Genomic DNA, 25629 nt, shown 5'->3' on the forward strand with positions numbered 1-25629 from the left:
GATGTAACTTAGATAAAAACATGTATTAAAATAAAATATCATTCCCTCACTATTAGTGTCATTCCCTCACTTTTTAAATAGTGAAAATAATTAATTTACTTATTAATTAATTTGAAAAATAAATAAAAAAAATTAATAAATTAATTTCATAAATTAATTAATTTATTTATTAAATTAATTAATTAATTATTAATTATTATAAATTAATTAATTATAAATTAATTATTTAAAAAATTAATTAATTTAAATATTAAGTATATTTTATAGGATATATACTTTCTTTATAATGCCATTACATATTTCTATTAATATAAAAAGTTTCAGAGCTTTTTATTCACTTTACTTTTTCGGGATTTTATGAACTGAAAAATGACGGTTTTCGTGAGAATGACCCATATATAAAGCTGTTTCTTCAGAAAAGCTTGATTCGTTATAACGCCATACAATCAAAATTCGATAACATCCATTTTTGCTCAAAACCTTCTTTATTTGGAGGTACAATGCGCAAAGAAAGGACCACCCTGAGTAACATTTGTTCTAATAATCAGATCTTCATGATCTAGGACTCGATCTTAATGTTTCAAGGGGTTTATCTCATATATGCTAACTAATTAGTGCATGCGATAATTTAAGATACGAAATCAGACACAGAAACGTACTGAATAAACACACCTTTTTTGCCGGATTCGAATTTTTGATTGCCATAATATAGATAATAATACGATGATAATAGTATCTGGGAAATACGATGATAATAGTTTGATCAGGAGAATGGTCCAAGCTCCGAACCATTAAGATTGAGCCCTAGAATGTGGAGATCTAATCAATAGATCAAAAGTTATTCAAAGTTGTCAGTTCTTTTTTAGCACTGCAGCAATTTTTTTTTATTTCCTAAGTGTTTACTTTGGGAATTATGCTGAAATATATTAAGAATAGGAAAAAAATTACGGGGTTAGAACTTCTGACAGTCTCTTGACTTAAGTACTAAAACACCTCATATCGTATAATCAAGACTGTTGGTATATTTATTATTTATTTTTTAAGAACGAAAGAAAGAATATGTGTATTTATCTGATTATGTAACATAAATTATCACTTGTACTTATTATAAGCATATCTCAGGTTGGTCCATCAAATAGTTCAGATTTATTATACTAAATAAAAACCTGATAAGTGAGTGGAAAGTTACATTGAATGCGTGTAAGATCTTCAGTGCGCGCTTTATGAATGTAAAAAAATGTCTACCCTATAATAGTTTCAGATTTGACTTTTGTAATAAAATAATTTTTTATTGTATTGAAACTCTTGGTTATAAATTTTTTAAAAAAATAGCAAATTTTATTTTAGATCGTAAATGATATGTCCTTGATTTAGCACATAAAGATTTGTATTTTTTCCCTAACTATATCTGCTTTGGATATAGACATGAAACTACAGCTCAGTAAATACATCATCAATGTATATTTACTTTACACTTAAATCAGCTTGGAGATTGCCTTATAACGGGGGAAAAGAAGAAATTTAAGTAAATAAATGTCAATAAGGTAGCTCTTTAGACAACGCATTAGCAATAAATAATACTATTTTACACAGCTTGAATTCCTGTATATAAAGAGGGAATTTTAAGCTTTTGTTTCAATACATTAAATCGGTGCACTGGATTGCCGAACATGGGGTGGTCGGCACTAGCATTTATAACGATATGCATCTTAAGCATTGGACAATCTCATGCCCAAAGGAATCAAGATGTAATGGGTTTCGATGAAATGAGTGAACAATTTGCGCAACTGTTTGTGGATAATATAATTGCGTCCGGAGTGTTCGGAAAGTCCGAGGACAAAGATTTCACCGAGATTATAGAAAACTTGATGAGAGCAATGGCGATGTTTACAAAGCTTCACAAAGAGCCTCCATCTCAGAAGAAAACTCTGATGACAGCTTTCGCTTCCGAGCTCGCCGAGCTTATTGTCGCCGAGTGCGACGACGATGCCTTGAGCGTCGTAGAGAAAACAAGAGCAGTCACCGATGCGTTGAGACACGCTTACAGAGAAAGTGGTTTCCGTCCAAATGAAGAATTTGTACATGAAGTTCAGATGTTGGTAGGCGTCTTCCTTAATGTCGCCGAGGAAAATGCTGATAGAGAATATGAATTTGAAATGACTAGGAAACGAAGTCCATTCGGTAATATACCACAAAAACCATTAGGTGCTGGATTCAATTTTCAAGGAGGCCAAAGAACTGCTCCTCAACAGCAACCAGCTAAAATATTGCATGAACAACATACCCAGGGTGGATACAGACCTGGTGTACGAGATACTAAATTTACTGAAGAAACTAAACGTACTGAAGAAACGTAAGTAAATCAATATATTGAATTCTATGCACGCTATGGATTTATTAGGCTTGTATTTATGACCGTCATTATATTAATACTCAGGTTCTCAAATTATAGAGAAAGACACCCTGGAATGAAGGGAGTCATAAAATTGCGGTCTTAAAAATGTTCTGTTTTTTCCCACATGTATTCGTGAGAAATCGATATTTTGGAGTCTTCGAACTGTAGCATTTATGAAATTGAGTCGCTCAGAAGCCAATGCGGTTAAGTCCAAAACACAACAATTGAGAAAATTAATGTTTTTTGATACATTAGTTTTTAAAATTCTTGGTTTATTAATTTAATTAGAAAAGTGTATAAAGTCTTTTTTCGAGGTGTAAACTCTGCAAAAAAACAAGATATATACAGGATGTGTAAATAAAAACGTAAGTATTTATTGAAATAATGACAGCATCTTAAAAATTTTAGGACTTATACCTTTTGGCAGCTGAAAAAGATGAGAAATTCATGTCTACTAGTATAAACGAACTTTTATTTTTCTCAATCATCTCTAGATACAGTGACTAATAGAAAATAAACTGTTGGATCATTTCAAAAGTTGTTTTTTACTTCAAAACTAGAGTGGCACTTTTCTTTGTTTTAGGAAATGAAAATAAAATTTTAAAAAAAAAATACCACATTTTAAAAAAATACGACGAAAAATACCATACCCCTTTTTTTGGTGAAAAAATACTACCGTAGTATTAAAAATACTACGTCTGGCAACCCTAACTACGAATTTCTTGTTTTTCAGTGTTACCAACAAATATCGAAAGAAGAAGAAGAATTTAGTTTTTATTTCAAAGTTTATGTAAAAAAATATTGATAAAAAGTGGACTTCTTTACAATGGCTTCTGAAATTATTATACAATATATTCAGAAGCTATTAAAAAAAGGGCTGTCTAACCTAGAAAAAAGTAACCAACGAGTAAATCCTTTAATAACTAAGAAGATTATTATTTATTTCATCAAAATTTCCAAAAATCAGAAAATATCAAAAAATGGCTTCTGAGCGGCTCAATTAATAATCCTAAGAAACTGTAGATAAACCTGAAATGTAAGCACTTCATTTGATTGATAAATTATAAAAGTAAAGAAAGTCGAAATGCTTCGAGTGCTTAAAAATAGGCTCCCATTCTCTTGTCTAACCCAACGAAAATTAAAAAACAAAACTGTTTTGAAAGAAAAACTGCAAAGTTGACGACGAAAAAACAGTGGAAATTAAGGTAAATATAAAAAAGACTACAGCAGTTTTTCTAGTTTTCCGTTTTGTTTTCTTTATTTACGTCAGGTGAGTTTTAAAAATACGGGCCTATTTTTAGGAGCTCGACACATGTCAACTTTTTCCGCTAGTATTATTTTCAAGGAAAATGATCAGTAACGTCTTTCATCAACTTAGACACTTTCAATAGCGTGGACGCAGAACACACAGTGTTAATAGGAGCTAGACGAACATTGAATACCAGGTTTGACCAGTCTGTCTTTGATTTATATAGCAGGGTCAATTTCTTTCCTTCAATGTCTAATTCATCAACCGTTGTTTTGTAAGTAATTAAGTTTTGTAAGAAATTCGTTAACAAGTATCGGAATGCTCTTAAAAATGTCATTTTGTTATTGATCTGCATTCGATTCAATTAAATTTATTAGTTGATTGATTAATTTATTAAAGAGTGATAAAATTAATTAATTAATTTATTGATTGGCTAATTGATTAAAAAGTTATTGATAATTGATTAATTCATTTATTGACATAATTGATTACGATTCGTTCCGCGACAAACTTATCCTGTTCATAATCATGTTATTGTCTGTTTCTGATGTGTAAAAAAATATATGCTACTGCTTAATGTTTACAATAAATAAATAAATATATAAATACATATTACTAAACTTATATTCCTCAAATACATTATTTCATTAATATTTTCGAATTACCTGTCTTTTTTAAGTTTCCAATATATAAATAATGTAAGTTTTTAAATACACCACAATTTCACAGTCTTACTACTCGGAATTTTTTTAACCTCACATGTTGTAAAAGTATGACCCAAGAAATGAAAATCAATCCTGTTTCTTCTCTGCAATTTCAATATTTATCACAAATGGAACAGAATGAGCTTCAATAACGAGTAAATATCTACATCTATCTATCTATCTATCTATCTATCTATCTATCTATCTATCTATCTATNATATATATATATATATATATAACAAAATAAATAAATACGAAAAAACACGAAGAAAATGAAGATAAAACAAAGGAAAATTACAGACATGCGAAGAAAGGGGAGGAAAATAATAAAAATAATTAAAAAAATAACAAACAGCTGGGGGGGGAGGATAAATTTGTTATAAAAAATCCGGAAAATAAAAGATATAATCTTTTCATCAGCCCACACGATTATATCCGCAAAAAGAGTATATATATATATATAAATATGAGCAAATAAACTACTTACCGCTTGCTGAAAATGAAAAAAAGATCCATTACAATAATAGATATCATATACTGTAATACAATATTATAATAATAGATATTGTTACAATGTGATCTGAACTGGAAGTAAAATAATGTTATAAAAAATAATTAGTTAGGAATTTATATCGTTCCAAAAATATTCTTTAAAAACGATTTAAACCTGCATTAAAAACCTTTTGACATAATTGCTTAAAATTCTGCTCAACTACAATAAAACTCGATTATGCAATTTACAAAATTTACAATCTTTTCCTTACAAAAATTTTCATCCAAAAAGGTATTTAAAAATATTACTAGGTAGAGTTATACGATGAATATCACTTTTGTTAATCGATTCGTAAGTTGTTTTCCATAGTTTTTCTTTTACTCGTTTTCTTGTTCAATAATATGATATCCTAATTCAGGAGACTCTCGCATTTTCAATCGTGAGATTTCTGATAGTTTTTAAACATTGTGGACTAGTTAGAGAAGCTTGAGATTCATCTAGACTAGAATTCCTGATATCTAACTCTTGGTTCGAGAGTTACGACGATAGCTTCAAAGAGATGTCGCCAATAGCCCATTGTGCAGCTCTAGTGCGACGTAAATGAACTACAACAACAACAACAACGATAGCTTCAAAAATGTCCAAAACAACTGGGTTGCCAGAGAGAAAGATAGTGGAATGGTTACCACACTTGGCTTCGCTTCCTCACCATCTCCTTTTTGCTTCTCCGAGTTGGGAACTTGCAGGTCGACATTATCACAGGTCGAATTTTCGACCACTTTCTGATTAATTAGAATGCTTACGTTATGAGAGCTTCCCCCCCCCCAGCGCTTGACGACAATGTAACTTTCAATCCTTTCCAATAAAATCAGAATTAATAATCATATTATTACAAAGTTGGAGTGTTAAAACCTGATCTAGACATTCGAGCCTGTTGACAAATTAAATAATAATTATTTCCTGGTAACTTTGTCACAAGCAAAATTTATAGCCATATTATTTCTGCAATAAATTTATGGTCAATCAAAATTTCAACTACTGGCCGAATATAGTTAGAGGAATATAGTTATAGTTAGAGCATTTTAAAATCTGCTCTGCATTGGATGACATTTCAAGTTTCTTATCGTTTCCAGATCACTACATGCAGATTTTAGAATCATACCCCCCAAAGAAATTTGTCTTTAATCTAAATTTCAACTACTAATTAAAGTGTTTCTGAATGATCTGAACACTGTCAAATGGAAATAGTTGTTTCAATTGTTTCTTAACCTATCTAAGCATAATTTAGATTGTCAAGTGAAATTTATCAACAATTTCAAATTCGACCACTTGCATTCTACTAGAGGACTTAAATTTCGACAGAAGTTCTGCATCTCGAATGATGACCACGAATCTCTGTGATGTGCGTCCTGCAGCACTCCATTACCACTCATGCACACTTGTCAGAACGACATGCATTGTTCACCATAAAGACACACAGAAACGAATCAAACCTTTCTTCACTTCTTTGCTTGACTCTGTTTTAAATGCTAGTAATTTTATAAGCAATTACAATAAGTAATTTTATAATATGTAATAAAATGTTTTAAGCGTCGTAACATTTGGTAATTATATCATGATACTTGTTTAGAGCAAGGCATAAAATCGGTATTTTTTTCTTTACTTTTCACTTTTGTATATTTTTACTAAATATATGGTAGTAAGAACTATAATTCTTAAAAGCAGAATTTCCTGTAAACCTTAACCATGTGAAAGAAACAATTACCAAGTAAATGGTTTAAATACCGTATATTTTGGTATTATTAACGAAAATCATGCTATTTTTAGCAAATATGTCATTATAGTATGGTAATTTTACCAGAGTTTTTTTCTCCGTGTACCTTTAGATCTATTTTAAACTTCAAAATCTCATTTAAGAGTTTTTTGTAATTGCATTTAGAAACGCGTTTCTAACATTCCAGCCATGATTTTTTAACTCCAAGAAAAAGACAGAGATTCTAAACCATCCTAAGAAAACATTTTTTCAGTGGTCTGGTCAGGAATTGAGTAACGCCTGTCTGAGTCCGCAATGTCTGAATATATCGGCTTTTACTTTATCGATATTTTCTGGCACGTGGTGTGGTAAAATATGCTAAACATATGTCAATGGCAACTTAAGTAAATTTAATGATAACTACAATATTAATGTAATTATTTTATGATAGTAACTTGTCTAACTATGGAGCTGGACGGAAAGTTGCAATGCTCTCAGCCGTTCTTATTTCTGCGTTTTATAAAATGTGTATCGCGTTGATTTAAGAAAAGTATTAAGGTTTATGCCCTAGGCCAGTGTTTACCAAACTTATGACTTTTGTGTACCCTTTCTAAAGTTTTCGTTACGCTGTGTACCACTAATAAAAAAATGAATGTATTTTTTACTATAAAAAAATTGCACTCAAGTTAAAAATCACAACTGGCTGTTGGCACCACTAATTATTAACTGTTAACTGCGAAAAATAGCCAATAGAAAAGTACGTAAACGTAAATTTTCATGGCTAGCTTTGTTTTCAAATAAAATTTTTTGAAAATTTCCTTTGTTGCAAGATATTTCGCATAAGAACGCGTACTCCAGCTAAACTGTTCCCATACCCCTGAGGGTACGCGTACCACACTTTGGGAAACACTGCCTACCTGACTTTAACTCTGTCGCCAGAGAAATTTATTCATTGAACTAATAGTTTGATCCAGGCAGATTTTTTTTAATAATCATAGTATTTTCTTATAAATTCCTAAATTTTAAGAATTTAGCGTTCTAAAATCATTAATTACACTAAATATTAAGGAACAATGTTTTTAAATATTCTTAATGGTTCTTCTATCTTTTGCTCTCAATTTAAAAAGGGAAACCTTATAAAAAATAATACCTGCGATTTTGAAAGAAATTCATGTACTTAATTGTTGGTTTAGGTTTAAAACATCTGAATTTAAATTACTTTTTCCTTAATCGAATTATATTTGTTTTATCCTTGCTAGAGGTGTCATAACAAACAGTTTAATTGTTATCGATTTTCTTTATAGATGATTTTCTTATGCTCTCCTTATTTGGGAAACCAGAAACTTTTGTATTTTTCTTTAGCCCTTTTTTTACGAACCTTTTTAAAATATATATGAAAAATTTGCGAAACTTTTTTTTTTTTAAATAATGCCTATTTTACTCTTTGACAAATATTCAATATTGTTTTCTAATTTATCATACAACTTTCTATTTAAATCTTACTCCACAGTATAAAATTTCAATTAATGGGCCCTTTTTTCGGTAACAAGTTATTGTATATTAATAGTGGAGCACATTTTCTGGAACTAATCATTCAATAGCAAAAACGCAATATTTCGCTCATGGGCTGCAATAGTAGCACAACTCAAACGAGTTTCGGACTAAGAACAGGTGTAAATATGAAAGTACACATTCTTTTCAGCAGCAATACTAGCACAACTCACAATTCAACTTGAATATAATCTTCGTTTAATCAAACTAAAGCATTTCTTATACATTTTCCCTAGTAATGGAAACTTTAAACCCACTTACCTCAAAACATGATTTTTTGAGTTGTGCAGCTATTGCAGCCCATGGGCGAAGTAGTTGAAAAGGTTAATGAATCAATAAGAAAATTGAAAGATCTACTTGCAAAATTGATCAAAATAGAAAGCTGAGAATTGAGGAATGATAAAATGGCGTCCTCGAGCGAAATATCAACTACTAAAAAGTGTTGTTCTTGCATATCCTCTTAATCTGACATGCGTCAGATAAGCTCTAAAAGGTCGCGAGGAAATCCGCAATAAAAAGGGTATCTGTGGTAAAATTAGAAAGTCCAAGTCAAACTAGAATATGTTCCAGTGAAGATGGTTGTATACAACATTTTTGCGAGAAGGGAAGATATTTCTTCCTCCCTAAAATGACAGGCACTTGAGATGGCCACTTGCTATTCTGACTAAAACAGTCTGGGTTCCTCGGTCGCATTTTATGTCCAGCAGGGTATCTGGGGATGTCCTATGGTATCAGTGGTGTGTAGGTGGTATACCCCACAATAGATGATAAATAGTTCTGGCCCGGGATAGCCAGACTGTGGGGCGTTGGGCCCATATCCAAGAGGTCGTGAGTTCGATCCCTCCCAGTGTAGTAAATGGTGACTAATGCACGTTGAATCTAACGGGTCACATAGTCGTCCATGTTTTTATAGCAAATCATACCCCTGGAGGTGCTGAATTGGATATCAATCGCTCTCTGGTTCAGGTCAAATTTACGATTTGTGAATGAATCAATGGATGTATGAATGTCTCCATCCTATAAAAGGATTGTGACGTGTGTGTGGCTGAAGTCGTATTTTTTGGCTATAGATGGCGCCATTTTCGAAACAAGAAACGCACCCTCTGCCTTAAATTCGCTTGGTTTCACCAAGCAGGCTTGCTGGTATCGGCAAGTGGCATTAGAAATAATAACAACAGCAACATAAATAGTTCCATAGCTCATGTTCAATTTCAAATAACCGTGTGATGTTAACTAATAATTATAAGGTGAAAGCCCTGTTATAGGGACAAACATGTTGCGATGGGATATTTTGTTCCATTTCAATGCTATATAGAATGATAATATTAGTGATCTTATGTGAAACTAACATAAATGCTCAAACTTTCACCTGCTTTCTTCCCTTAACCATTGGAACTATATTTGCGTAAACTATTGTTGCTACCCTCCCCGCTATTTTGAGGGCAAAAATTTCAGTTCCATCAATGAAAAAAAATTTATGTATATTCTGAAAAAGATCTGATTTTCGTAACTTAAAAATATCAACTGCACAGTTTATTCAGCATGTTTAAGGTTACCCTTAGAATCATGAAGATTGAATCCAATACCCATGATTATGATTATTGTATTTTTTTGTACAAAGTATAATCTTTAAAGTCTGTATAAATTTATTAAGAATTCTATCATAAAATAACAATAACCTGTGGTTCTATTGTATTTGTCAGGGGACATCAAAAAAGCGCGGCGTTAGAAACAACGTAATAAAATAACGTAAGTAACGTGAACATTTTGGTTTCACCGTGCTATTACATATATAATTTAAACCCATATAAATTTTAAGAAAAAACAATAGTTGTTTGTTTATTATTGGGATACTTGCAAGTGACGTAGCATGGGTACCTCGATCTTGGTTGGTTGCTAAAATGTGACTTTTTTTTCCCTCTCGTTAGCAACTGTTCTTTCCATTCTATTTCGAGTAAGCCACCGCGACAAGTATCAGTTCTCTTAAGTAACACATTTTATATCCTTTCACAAAGATTTCAATTCTTTCACTATATATTTCTTACTTAACGCAAAGACGAAGCCACGTAGAACATAAACAATCTAATTATGTATTGAAGCTGCCAGGTACACGAAACAAAAATAAATCACGGTTATAATAAAATACATCAACAAATAATAAATCCAAGTTAAGTAAAATGACGTTGAAAGAATTATATTTTAACAAATTCGATGTACTGTGTTGTATTTAATTAACTTCTCGTTAATTAACATTCCGACTTAGCTCGACTTTAACACGCCATTTTGCTCATAAACTAACAGCTGGAGCTGACGTCATAGCTCACGTATGTAGGTATCCGTGCTCTCTTTCTTCTTAAAGTACAAGTACCTAATTCTGCATAAAGATAACAAGATCATTATCATGATTCACTTTTATATGATTTAAAGTAGCAATTCGTATACAGTCGGTTTTAATCTCAAATATCGCATATCTCCTTCATGCGATTTATATCTATGTGGTTTATGAATCAAAATATCCCCATTAATATTCAAGCGATTTTACTACCACACATCAAAATTCGTTTTGGAATCTCAGAACAACATACATTATTGCTGATTGCGAAGGAACAAGGTAGAGATTAAAAAGCTTTTGAATAAAATTCTGAAGAAATATCCTCAAATTTATTTGAATCTCAATTTAAAAAGGTGCAGCATAATTAACATTGAGTGCTGTGCATTGGATAGTAAATTATCGGTACTTTATATGCGTGGGATAATTTTGTTCTTTTTGTACCAAAAAAGGTGAATAATGTAGAAGTGAGTTGTTGTGGCTCAGGGAATAGAGCGTTTGCCTTCCTGAAGTTTGGATACCCACGGGGACTGGTGGATACAATTTTCGCACTTGGCTTGCACCGACCACAATACTGGAGTAAAACATCTTCAGTGGTAGGAAAATCATGGGTTAGAATTCCCTGGCCGTTTAGCTCAGCGTTAGATGTTTTCGTAATTTACCTCTCCGTGTAACGCAAATGTGGGTTAGTTCCATAAAAAGGTCCTAAATGAAGGTCGGTTTGCCCCAATGCTTGATTCAGAAATTCCCTTGTCTTTTGGGTTGGTTTTAAAATTACAAGGTTACTGAGTTGAGCATTGATAGTAGTACACTCAGAATTGGATCAGCGGTTCAACGCCGGCTGTAAGGTAAAAAAAAATAAATAAGCGTGAATACCTATAAAATAGTTTTAAATGATAGGCAAGAGTTTTATACATTGAAATGATTTTACTTTTTTTAAATATTTGAAATACTAAAATGCTTGATCATGTTGTATAGGTTACATAGGTTTGGTTTGTAGATTATATGGGTTTAGCAATAATCTAAATTAGTCCAACGAAGAAATACCCATAGAAATCTTTAAATAATCAAATCTATCTATCTAAAAATCTAATCGAATCTATCGATTCGCGTGTGCTCTTTTTTTAGTGCTAATTGCATGTTAAACAAATGTAATTAAAAGTCTTCACAGGAAACTTCTGAAATCTGTCCTTGATTTAGCACCTAAAGATTTAAGTTCTTTCCCTAAAGATTTACGTTCCTTTGGATGTAAACACAAAAACTACAGCTCAGCAAACATCATCAAGGCATGTTGACTTTGCACTTAAGTCAATTTAGAGATCGCTTTATAACGAAAAATTTATAAGAAAAACAATCATTAAGCTAACTTTTCAGATAACGCATTAGCAATAAAGAGGACTATTTTACACAGCTTGAATTACTGTATATAAAGGCGAAATTTTAAGATCCTGTTCCTATACATTAATTCGGTGCATTATGATGCCGAACATAGGGTGGTCGGCGCTAGCAATAGTAGCGATATGCATCGTTAGCTTTGGGCAATCTGACGCCCGAATGGCATTCAGCGATGTAATGGGTTTTGACGAGATGAACGACCAATTCGCGCAATTGTTCGTGGATAACATAATTGAATCAGGCGTGTTTGGAAAGTCCGAAGACAAAGATTTCACTGATATCGTCGAAAACTTGATGCAATCAATAGCAATGTTTACGAAACTTCACACCGAGCCTCCCGATCAGAAGAAGACTTTAATGACGGCCTTTGCTTCTGAGCTTGCAGAGCTTATTGTCGCCGAGTGCGACGACGATGCTATGAGTGCAGTTGAGAAGACAAAGTCTGTTACAGACGCTCTTCGACACGCTTACGTTTCTTTGGGTTTCAGGCCAAATGAAACTTTTATAAAAGAGGTTGATTTTTTGGTTGGCGTTTTCCTCAATGTTGCTGCTCAAGACGCTGAAATGGATTATGATTTTCAAATGGCTCAGAGAGAAACTCGAAGGGAAGGCTTTGTCCTGGGACCAGGGGGTCTTCCTCCTCCTCAAAACAGGTATGTAAATTAATCTATCGAGATCTATTATAACTTGTACGTTTTTTTTGAAATTTTTAATTTAGGATCTAGCAAACATACTGATTTCCAAATTTTGCGTAAAGGTATCTTGGAACGGTGCCGACCGACTTGTATAGGGGTTAGGGAAAAACCCTTGCATCAGAAAGGTTCTTGGTTCGAATCCCGGGCAAGGCATGGATGCCCTTTCCTTCTCAGTCCATACTGTGGGAGAAACGTTGGCCCACCTAATATGGTGCCACTGAAAAGTGGCCAACAAATCTGCCCTTCAGATGCCTATATAACGTAAGCCATTCCCCTGCCGGGCATTGGGAAAAAATCTTGGAACAGTGCAATTTTTAACATTTTACGTTTTTAATCGAGATCTTGAGAAATGCTCTGAACTGATATTGAAGATTCATACATAGCGCCATCGAAAAAAAAAAGCGTTTATTGACCAGTAGAATAAAAGAAATCGAAGACGTTCGATGGCAAAGGATGGATTACATTCAATGGCAATCAAAAGAATGTTTCTTAGTTCAAAATTGAAGTCATGTTATCAGTACGCTTAACAGGTAAATTTTGAGTGTCATGAAACTGGCGAGAACAGAAAGTTTTAGTTTCTCTTAACATTCAAGTCATAATATCCGGGAGCATAAGCTAGAACCTAAAGCCTTTTTTTATATATTTACTTTCTCTTGGACATATTTTAAATAAGTATAATACAATTTAATTATTATTTTGAATCTGTATCTTTCTCTCAAGTAGAAAAATAAGTTAGAAAGACAATATATATTATAAGGTTTCGAAAGTATTATACTATGTAGCTGATTTTGTAAATACGGACGGAGAAATAATGTAACATAAATAACGATGTTACTTAAAACATCTTTATGATAATAATATAGTTCTGAATAAGAATCATTAAAAATAAAATGAAAAAAAAGGATAAGTTTAAAATCAAAAGTATACCGAATACTAGTGTTTTATGAACGGAACAAAAAATATAGTCTGTTTCCAAGATATTACTTGTTGCCACTATTTTTAAAATATTTCTGCAATAGAAAAATCCATCCTAATTCATGCGAAGTTGCTTAGTTTAAGTGTTGCTTCAAGTAACTTAGTATTTAATTTAGCTTTGGTTTGAAAAGATCTATTTGAATACGAGTTATATATTCATATCTAAATTGATAAACTTACTGAAAAGAATGTTTTTTTAATTTGTGTTTGAAAGATGTAAAGAGAAATGTATTGATAGAATAATGAATAGAAGTCGGCGATTTCTTTTTTGTGGTAATGATGCTGTTTGAATTGGAAGAATACTTGGGAGTTTTGGAAAACGATGTGCCCAGTTAAGCGAAAGATGCGTTGAAGCTGATGATGCAAGTTAATAAAATTGAAGCAAAGCCTCTAATCATCACCAGAAATAAACATAAATGAGATGATGTACAAAGCTCAACACTTCATAAGGAAAATCTTGGTAGAAATTACTTTCTAAATACCATGATAATTTCAATGAAACGAATTGAAATTTATTTAGTTTTTCTTTTATAAGATAAAAGCACATTAAAACTTTGAGACTTCCATCTTTGAGGGAAAACTTATGCGTGTTATTTAGCATTACTGTCAAATAAGTCAATAAACCCCATAATTGCGAAATATTGAAATGGAACTATTTTAGTTTCTCGATTTATTTGATAAAGAACACAGGGTCGAAATTTAAGACTTTCATCTTTGTGATCAACTTCTAACTAGCATGACTTCCAATTTCGGTAATTATGGCTAATTACCCTGTTAATTACAATATATCAAAATGAAACTTTCTATTTTTTTTCTATTTATGTTATAAAGAACATATGGCAGAAATATGAGACTTCTATATGGGTAAAAACGTGTTATTAAGCATTATCTTAAATTAGACTAGTTACCCATAATTACAAAATAACTTAGTTTATTTTATTTTAGTAAAGTATAGTTTTTCTATCTATCCAAAAGGAGCACATATTCAAATTTTATCTTTCTAACTTCATTGGAAGAGTGAAAATCAGTGATGAGTGAATAATGGCTTATGCTTTTATATATACTGATATACTTGTATATATACTAAAAGAAAACGTAAAATAAGACGAAATACTTGATTAACATTCGAAGGTATTACTAAAACGTATTCAAATTAAAAATGCATATATTATTTTCCATTTCATATCTCTTTTTTTTTCATTTGATAATGTTTTAGTGTATGCTTGGATTTTTAATCAGGTATTTCGTCTTATTGTACGTTTGCTTCTCACATTATATTCCATTTATAACAAAATGCTTGTCGCTGTTTTTACTTGGAATTACTTCTTACATTTTTTTTTAAATTTCCTTGTAGTTCTATTTATAATACTTGATTTTGTTTTTATGTAGATAAATTGATAGATTTTCTTTCCTTGCGTATTAGTTTTTTTAAATCGAAATATTAAACATCACACAATTTCTTTTCACCCTAATAGGATATATTTAAATAAATCTTAAATATTAGTTTCTTTTGCTGAAGTTGGTTTTTTAGTTTTTATTAGTTTATTAGTTTTTGTATCTAAGTATTAAACATCACACCATCTCTTTTCACCATAATAGGATATATTTAAATAAATCTTAAATATTATTTTCTTTTGCTGAAGTTAGTTTTTTAGTTTTTATTAGTTTATTAGTTTTTTTTAAATCTAAAAATTAAACATCACACAATCTCTTTTCCCCGTAATAGGTTATATTTAAATAAATTTTAAATATTAGTTTCTTTTGCTGAAGTTAGTTTTTTAGTTTTTATTAGTTTACTAGTTCTTTTAATCTAAATATATTTAATTATAATAGGATATATTTAAATAAATCTTAAATATTAGTTTCTTTTGATGAAGCTTTTTACTTTAAACTAACATACTTGTATTAAGCATAATCGAAATAGTTATCAGATTATAACAGGTAGCAAGATGACTATCTGCCTTTTCTAACTATTTAATTTGGTTTCTTTACAAATTTTGATTAGTACTTTTATGTATTATTTATTATTTTATTTTATTTAAGCCCGAATATATAATTATTCTATTATTACATTATTTGACATTCTTTGCCAAATGAAGTTCAGCTGTTTAAATTTTAAGTAACTTAAAGTTCTGGTCGACTGAATCAAGTTAGCGACAGTACCTTATCTGTACATTATAATTTCAGTATAAATTAATTCATAATGCTTCATAAACATATCAATTTCGATGCTAATTTTGCAATTTTAAGTAAACCCAAAAATATCAATTTTATTTTTCGATCGCTTGTATGAATGATGTCATTGAAAAATTTAAATCAATGTATGTTTATAATAAATCTAATAATACTACTATTTAGCAGCCACGAAACGAGCCTGTAACAATAGACTTCTTGATAGCGCTTTCGATAATTGAGGACTGGTTTATTTATTTCTTGGGTGATAGGTTTTTGGCTTGGCAATGACGTTGAACAAGAAATTTATTTTTAGTCTGTGTTTGATTTTAGGTAACACTTACCACTCCCGCGAAATGAACTAACAACCTCACTGAGAGCTTATCTCTTGATTGCTAGACAATAACTATTTTAATTTACACACTCCTTTGTTGACGTATGCCTGTTTAGGCAGAGGGGGTGCGATTGTTTTTGTTTTCCAGTGGCGCCATCTATCGCCAAGAGTTCGACTTCCACACACTCTCCTTTATTCTACAAGAATGTTAATATTTGATAATGCATATAGACTATTGCTTTTTATGAAATGATTTTTCTCTCAAACACTCGCATAATTAGTTTAAGGAAACGAAATTAAGTAAATCTGCTTATGGCAGTCTTGGTGTCTTTATTATGCTGCAATGCTAGCGTATATATGCTAACATATTTAAGTGTGATATACTAATGTGCAATGCCATGAGCATAAATAATGTTGATTGTTTTGTAATTGTATTCTAATGACTGTATAACAAGTAAATAATGGTGACGTAATACTGAAGTAGGTTCAGTCAGAATAAATGTTTTGCGTGATTTTACAGAAAGGTGGCGTATTGTAACTTGGCTACTTTGTAAATAGTTTGGTATGTAGCATAAAAATTATGCTTTATGTTTAATAACTCAGCGAACCGCATGTGCGGTTGCTGCACTAACGCGCTAGTAAAGGGGTAACCGCTTCTCACATGTATGAAATACAGTCTGATTTTATATTTGTTAGTATGTAAAAAGTTGGATTCAATGTAATTTGTTGATTTGTAAATTTGCTTTTACCAAGAAACTTCAAAAGTGGTTTAGTTTCATGACAGTAGCAGCTATTTTTGAACTATCATCTTTTATTTTTGCATGAACTTAAGTAAATATGTTTTATAATTTAAACACGTGTATGCATGAAAAAAAAGCTCTGTGATATATCGAAAACATTGAATTTTCAAATCAATTTTTTATTAAAACATAATTGTCTGATATTGTTTTTTTGTTGTTCTCGGTGCATTCCTAATGTATTGGGAAATCCCATGTTTTGAAGTTTTTCTGTTGCATGTCATTTAATTGAATAACTCCTAATGCACTAAAAAATTTTAGTTTTTTAAAGAGGAATAATTATTAAAGGTTTAAGATATTAGTTTAAATTCGTAAGATTTTACGCTAGAATACATTTTAAATAGATTTAACTTTTTAGCGATAAAAGTGGTTTGCATGGTTTGCAAAGCAAACTATATAATTTTTTCGCACTAACTTGGCTCACCTAATGAAGCCTTTTAGTTCCTTGCAACTTGGTGCATACTATATCAGAGAAGCTATTCTGCCAATCTCTCGACCGACAGAACGCGGTTCGAGTCTCAGCGTTGACACCACAATTCACCCCATGAAGAGTTTTCAGTGCTCTGCACTCCCTACTATTTGCCTACTATTGAATTCCTGGTAACACATACATTAATATTTAAAAAATTTCGAATTTCAAAAATATTTTACAGGTAAATCACAATTTTCACTACTTCAATATTTTTTCGCATAATGTTAAAAATCATACTTTTAAACATAAAAATGGTGCTTTTTGTTATATCATTAGAAACTATGAAAAGCCAAAATATTTCAAGATTATTTTATAGCACAAAAACAAAACGTTCTTGTCCTTAACTTTTTTTCTCATAATGTTAAAAATCATATTTTTCAACATGAAAAAATCAAGGTTCTATTTTTGTCATTAAAAAAATTAAAATAGTTTTTCAGCCAAAGCGTAAAGAGTTTCTTGATCTCAATTTTTTTGGTGCCATGTTAAATGTCATATTTTTTAACGTATAAATCAAGAGGGTGCTTTTTGTTTTTGGTATTTTAAAATTAAATGTGGTTTCTAGTTGAAACACTTTAGCATTTTTTATAGCAAAAAAAAAAAGTTCCTTTATCTCAATTCTTTCTCTCATTATATTAAATTTTATGTTTTTCAATATAAGGGAATTCAGAGGTTTTTTTTTATTGAGATCGGTACACTTCGTTATTTCATTTATAAATTAATCTCGATATACACTACTGGCCATTAAAATTGCTAAACCAGGAAGGAATGCAAATAACAGAATGATATTCATTGGGCACATACATTATAGTCGGAAGAACAAGTGATTAAATTTTCAGGATATTGGGATGTAGATCCTGAGGAATCAGTACTCAGAGCAATCACCCCTGGCAGCAATAACAGCAGTTATTCTCCTGGGCATCAAGTCGATCAGAGATTCGATAGCATGGACGGGTACAGCATTCCATGCATCTTCATTATGCCACAATTCATTGACCATAGTGACTGACGAGTGGTGGCGTGTCAATCGTTCGTCAACCATTCACAAGACGTTTTCAATTGGTGAGAAATTAGGAGAACGTGCTGGCCAGGACTACAGGCGAACATGTTCTGTGTCAAGGAAGGTCAGGAGAGTGCGGGCATCAATGCGGTAGTGCATTGCCCTGCTGAAACGTAGCGTAATGGAGGCCTCGAAGATGAGGCAGAGCAAGTCGCCCTTACACATCAGAAATGCAACGGCCGCTGTTCAAAGTGCCAACAAAGCGAACAAGAGGTGATCGGGACGTGTATCCAATGGCACCCCATACCATTGCTCCAAGTAATGGGCCAGTATGACGATGTCGAATGCAAGCTAACAATGGGTGGTCTCCACGATGTCGCCAAACACGGATGGCCTCTATGATGCTGTATACAGAACCTGTATTCGACTGAAAAGACGACGTCATGCCATTCCTGATACCAGGTTTGTTGTTGATCACGCCATTGGAGGCGCTCCTGCCTGTGATGCAGCGTCAAGGGTAGCCGAAGCCATGGTCTCCGTGCTGACAGTCCATGCTGCGGCAAACTTCGTCGAACTGTTAATGCAGACACTTGTTGTCTTGCCAATGACCCGATTTGTTGACTCAGGGTTCGTAACGTAGCTGTACGATCCCTTGAGGCCATGTGGATAACATGTCTGTCTTCTCGGTTGTTAGTGATGGGGGGCTGCCGAGATCCAGCACGGCGTTCCATATGACCGTCGTGAGTCCATCGATTCCATATTCTGTTAACAGTCATGGCTTCTCGACCAACGCGAGCAGCAATACTTCGGTATGATAAACCGCAATCCCGGTAGGCCACAATTCGACCTCGATCAAACTCAGACGCGTGTTGGTAGGCATTTCTCCTTCTTCCCCGAGACATAAAAAACTTTTTAACCCAAGAACAACGCTCAAATTCAATTTCTGTATGAGAAACTTACTGTCTAATTTCTTCTTTTACACGCATTATAGGTCTCCCTACCGCAGCCTGCTTTGCATGAATGTGAGCTGATAAGCTAATCATTTGCATACCAAAACATGCTTTACCCGTCCTGCAAGTTTCACGTTCTTGGTGTGTCGCCCTTCTGGTGTAGCAATTTTAATGGCCCGTAGTGTGTTTTGGAAGAAGGCCGTTTTTAATTTTTAAATATCATAAATAAAAATAATGTTTTTAATGACCAAACAAAAAAAAATCTGTTTGTTTATATTATGCGGAAAAGTTCAACATTTATCATTATGTGAAAAAAAATTCAAATCAAGGAAAAAGGAACAAGCAACCTATTATTTTAAAGAAAAAAAAATACCCTTTTTTATTTTTGTATACTGAAAACTACGATATATAAAGGTCAGAAAAATAAATTGAGGTTAACGAACATTGTTATAGTAGTATCAAAATGTTTTGGCTAAAGGCTGTTTTTTTAAATTTTTAAGAGAAAAAATAAAGAAATCATCATGACTTTTTATTAAGATAAAAAAAATGTCTGATATTTAAATTATTGGTTTTAAATATTTAATTTTATAATTAAATACTGAAAAACATTTTCATAAAATCCCTTAGTTATCTCGTTTGATATTTTGGGTCAATTCGGGAAAATTCATTACTAAAAAATGTTATAACCAACCAACAACCGCCGCCAATATTTAAATAATATTTTTCAATAAATGTGAATAATTTTACTAAAAATAATGGAATTAAAATGTTCTATTTAAATTATGATGTTTTATTAAATATAAACATTGAATTATCCTGCATAATACATCATTATATTTCACAAATCCAGTTTTCAAGACAATCCAAGGTAACAGACAAATCAAATGCGGTTCCGTACTTCAGTAAGAGCACGCCTTAAAAATATATCCCACTACCCTCTATTTACGCTTTACTTTATTTTATAAACCTGACAACTTGTTACAAAAATATATTTTTGTTTAGGTTTAGAGTTTCTTTGTTAAAATTACGCTGTTAAAGATGAATTTTATTGATTTTTTATAATTATAAAATCAAAAAATAAAAAAGAATTATTATTTCATCGAGGATGGAATTTGTAGTTAGTAACGTTGCCAAATTTAGCAGCTTATTATTTATTATTAGCTAAATATTGAATCCATCTGTTTTGAAAAAAAAAGCAGAAAAAAGTATATGCAGGCATTATTGTAAGCCTATGTGGAAGAAGAAGAAGAGGAAAAAAAAACATTGTAAGCTTATATTAAAAAAAACTTCATAAGCACAAAAAATTTATTAAAGATAAAATTAAAAATTAATTTTATTGAAAATGAAATTCCCAGAAATTCGCACATTTATGAAATACGAGTTCCTACTTGGAACTAAGGAATGGCAGACGGCACGAAACATTAATGATGAATTCGACTCTTGTGTTACTATGCTGCAGGCAGTATCAAGCTGACCTTGACCTTATAAATGAGACGCCGGGTCACCTTGAATCAAATAATGTTAAACTAAAGATTACTGCTGAGAATGACCCACTTCTGACCATTACAGCAATAATATATTCCAACGAACAGGATAAATTGATGCGAAAACCGAACTCTAGCCTAAATTGGTCCCCTAGTCAACACCTAACTTACTGTACGGAAATATCATACCACACACTGGACAAGTGACTGTGGCAAAACTGCAGGAATTAGAATAGAACTTCTTCATCATCATCTATATTCACCAGACGTAGCTTCCCCTAACTACCACCTCTTACTGATAGTACTGTAATACTGGTCTTTTAGGAATTTATTGACTCTCCCCGTAAAAGTTTTATATCAACTGAGTGTGGAACCAGATGTTTAAATAGCAGAAGGGTGTTTCAAATATGGATGAATAATTTAATGAATTATATAATTTTTTATCTTTATAAGTTATAAAAAAAGTTTTTATGCATTTTTTTCTTAATGACTCAATTATTTATTAAACTTTATTTTACCAACTTTTTATTGTGTAAATTAGTTTAATAAATGCGTAAAGAATTTTTTTTAATCACATTGTCTGATATGACGAAAAATAAATTGAGGTAGTTTCAAATATCGGCCACACTTTTAATCAAAATATTAAGACCATTTTCTCTAATTTCGGCTATCCCCGATTTCATTAAAAAAATATATATAATTTTTCAGATAAGGGAATTTTTAAGACGTAATTTTTGAACTATACAGATTAATTTGTTGCAGGTTAAGGTTAGGTTAATACAGATTAATTAGATAATTTAGATAAATATCTTTAGGTCCAGGACAAAGAAATATTTACTAGTGTATAACGTTCATAATTTATATGCAGACTGTTCGAAATTTTTCGGAAAAATGATTAAATGGCAATTTGTTTCATTGTCCGTTTGCCAAATTCGAACAGAACAGCCAAATAAGCAAGAAAAAGATAGTATACAAACTGTTAATTGTGAGAAAAACTGTTTGTTGACTGCTTTCGCCTAATAAGGTTAAACAACCAGAATTTTATCGCGCCAATAGCCAACATAGCCCATCTAATGAAGCCACTTAGTTCCTTGCAGTTGCATACATATTATTACCGAGAGGACTTATCTCTCAGTCTCATGAACGTCCATATTTTCTTAACCAAAAGTCTAGCTCTTATGACCAGTAAAATTTCTGTTTTACAGTTTTAAAACCATGCTAGTCCTAAATGATTTAAAAAAAGCATATAATTTTGTATTCATGGTTTTATAACCATACTAGTTGCAAAAGGTTTGAAAACCGTAAAGGTAAAAAATGTTCTTTACTTTAAACTTTGCGATTAATTGAATGGACAGGCTTATTGCCTGTTATTTTACCACAATGTTGCAAGGAAAATTCAAACAGTGCAACGAAATAAGTCTTCACACGAGAAAACAGACGCATAACATAGGATTTATCACGGACCGATGATTATTTTCGCCTGATTTTATGTACAGTACGAAAAAAACAACAACCAAAATATTACCTCCATTTCTTGATCTTAATATGCTAAGATCAAGAAATGGTGTGATCTTAAATATGCTAATTAGTTAGTACAGACGATATTTTATGATATTTCCAAGATATTTTCAAGACATGGCGAAATACGCAAAGAGTAAAATTAACATTAAGGAGTCCAAACTTTGGATCGCTCTCCTGACCAAACTGTGGGAAACATAATTCAGAGATTGTGCCTATCCCCCATATTTTTGAGGTCAGAATTGCGAATGCGTTAAAAAAAAAGGTATGTTTATTCAGAGAAAGTACGTTTTTGTGCCTGATTTCAAACTTTAAATATCGTCTGCCCTAATTAATTAGCATATATTGCACCCCCTTAAACTATTAAGATTCAGTCCGAGAACTTGAAAATTCAATCATTGGATCCAAAATTATTCAGGGTTCGTTTTTTACACACATAGAAACGGAATTTTAATACTGTAGAAAATTTAATTTAAAATACTGGAAAAAGCAAGTGTTTCTGTTAAATTACCTAAAAATCAATGCAGCTGAAACGCATCTGAACGAGTTTCTCTTACACAGATTACAAAATAAGATTAGAAAAATAATAATTTTAGAATAGATTCAATAATTCTAATAGATCCGTTAATTGTTGGAAGAAAAATTACCATATCTGGAATAATTAATAGAAAAATCAATCATTGTCTTTCATTTTTGTTATCAAAATAGAAAGCCAATCTCAAAAATGGCGTCAGTCAGAAAATAGACTTCTTATGTTTTGATTAGTACATTATATCCAGACGGAACACGCTTTTATAGCCTCCTGCAGGTTCACATTTCACAGAGGTGAGAAAAAGACTAAAAAAAAAAAAAAAATATTAAAAATTTCATTGGTCAGACTCAGAGGTCAGTGGCATGCCAAAATCTTCTAGTCTTGTTGCTGTTTAATTCAATTCCCAAGTGTAAGTGTAATCCCTGACCATCACTTAGAAACACGAGAAGAGATCCATTATTGGCAATTAATCTAGACGTAGCAGTGTTAGCCCCATAAGTTAAATTTAAATAATTAAGCATACAAACAAAACACCAAATTCAGCGTTACAATTTAATGCAAGCCAGTATCTCAAGCATTTTTATGCTAAAATGAAATCAGCTTTTAGGTGAGGAAGATTAAAAACGGATTTTGATTATTCGTTGTATAACCTTGAATCAGCCTCCTTTTGCGTCAAGCTTGGTCAACTTTCAAAATTATTTTTTCTAACATATAAACTTTAATGGTAGCCAAAGCGAATGAACTGTATTTAAACATTATACTCTTTTAACCTCTACTCCAATCCTAACACCTTAATTAATTTTAAATTTAAACATTATATTAAGAATATTTTTTCAATATCAAGCTGTTCCTTGCTCCCGCGGAAATAAAATGATTTCAATTTCAACCATTGTATGAGTCAATATCAACGTATGTATGAGTTCGAGGCATTTCAGCATAGTATCTCTGCCATGAGATAAGATAGAATACTGAACCCAATGCTCCATCATTACGTGTTGTGATTCTTCCTGACAAAACACTGGAGCGAGCCAAAACTGGAATATATATATATATATATATATATATATATATATACACAGNATACACAGTCCAGTCACATTAATGTGACCACCTGTCAAAAGCCAGAATAACCACCTTTGGCTGAGCGGACCGCTACGAAACGTGCAGGAAGAAAGTCAATTAGGTTTCTGAAGGTGTTCACTGGGATGTTGAGCCATGCCGACTTCAGTGCCGTGGCCAGCTGCGCTAGATTACGCGGTAGACGATCTATGGCCCGAACAACCCGATCGAGGTGGTCCCACAGATTCTCGATTGGGTTCAAATCCGGTAAGTTTGCTGGTCAGGGGAGTACGGTAAATTCATTCTGGTGCTCTTCGAACCACGCACATGCACTGCGAGTTGTATGACACCTCGCATTGTCCTGGTGGTAGATGCCATCATTCTGAGGAAAAATCCTTTGCATGTAGGGGTGGACATGGTCCGCAAAGACAGATATGTACTGATCCATCGTGCCTTCCACAATGATGAGTGCACCCAGTAAATGCCAGGAAAACATTCCCCAAACCATAACGCTCCCTCTTCCAGCCTGCAGCCTTCCGGCAATTGTTGCAGGGTGTTTACTTTCAGACGTTTTACGCCGTATGCGCCAACGTCCATCTGTCCCATGGAGTATAAAATGTGATTCATCGGAAAAAGCCACCTGTTGCCACTCTGTGGACGTCTAGTTGCGGTACTGGCGTGCAAATTCCAGCCTTTGTCACCGATGAACAGCAGTCAGCATAGGTGCATTAACCAGGCGTCTGTTGCGGAGGCCCATGCGCAGCAACGTTCGTTGAATAGTTGTTGAGGATACACTTTTGGTAGCCCCTTGGTTCATCTTGACGGTCAGTTGCTCAACAGTTGCACGTCTATTCGTCTGAACGCAATTCCGCAGCCTTCGTTTACCTCTGCCATCTTTGCCCCGTGGTGCACCACATGTGCCACGCCGTTTGTTTCGTATAGTGCCATTTTGCCATGCACGGTATACTTTTATCACGGCAGCACGCTAACAGTTCACAAAATCAGTCGTTTCCGAAATGCTTCCACCCTTGGCCCGAAAACCAATAATCATGCCCTTTTGGACGTCGGATAAATCGCTATATTTCTGCATTGCGCCAACGACTGAAATGCTTTTCGATGCCCTAGGACATCCAATATATACACTACACTGTAATGTGCTGCCACCTGCACTCTGTGAGTGGTTATTTCACGTTAACGTCGAAAGTAGGTGGTGGTCACATTAATGTGACTGGACTGTATATATATATACATATATATAATTGTTCTTTATTCAGAAACATCGCATTAAATTATACCAAAAGATGTGTCCTGAGGAAGACTTTTGGTTTTTCCCATTAATTAATAGTTTTCTGTCTTACATTATTTGTGTTTATACATATATATATTAGGTGTTTTGAAAAAGATAAAAAATATAAATCTAAATGAATTCGTAACTAAATTTTTATTTCTATAAAAATACAAAATGATTCTACATGAATACTTAACGTACAACTAACGATTTAACACTATTTAAAATATTAATTAGGACAACCTAACATAATCATTTTAAATAAATACCTAACAGATAATTAAATATTCAACATATTTATTTATATGTTAGGTATTTAGGTAGAAAATCAGTCTCAATCTATGACACTGCTTTTCTGATTATAGCAGTGTTTCCCAACGTGGGGCCCACGCCCCACTGGGGGGCAATTTGATTGTTAAAGGGGGCAATTCGAAAATGGACTCGAAACGAGTTTAAGCCTTTTGCTCCGGGCCATTTAAATGCAAT

At 32.5% G+C, this 25629-nt stretch overlaps 1 protein-coding gene across 2 annotated transcripts in view; it reads left to right on the forward strand.

Moving 5' to 3' along the window:
• The first annotated feature begins 1531 nt into the window (after positions 1-1531).
• The window catches only part of LOC107453695 (proline-rich protein 36-like), a 36108-nt gene continuing 12010 nt past the window's right edge, over positions 1532-25629 (forward strand). Inside the window, exon 1 of one of the 2 annotated variants that reach the window (XM_071177536.1) lies at positions 1532-2353. In XM_071177536.1, coding sequence (XP_071033637.1) covers positions 1671-2353 — 683 coding nt within the window. In that variant the 5' untranslated portion in view covers positions 1532-1670. Of the gene's footprint in view, positions 2354-11832; positions 12524-25629 lie in introns of those variants that run through there. The other variant, XM_071177537.1, reaches the window with a different exon arrangement.

Source organism: Parasteatoda tepidariorum, chromosome 2 (assembly GCF_043381705.1).
Source record: "Parasteatoda tepidariorum isolate YZ-2023 chromosome 2, CAS_Ptep_4.0, whole genome shotgun sequence".
NCBI classification, from domain to species: Eukaryota; Metazoa; Arthropoda; class Arachnida; order Araneae; family Theridiidae; genus Parasteatoda; species Parasteatoda tepidariorum.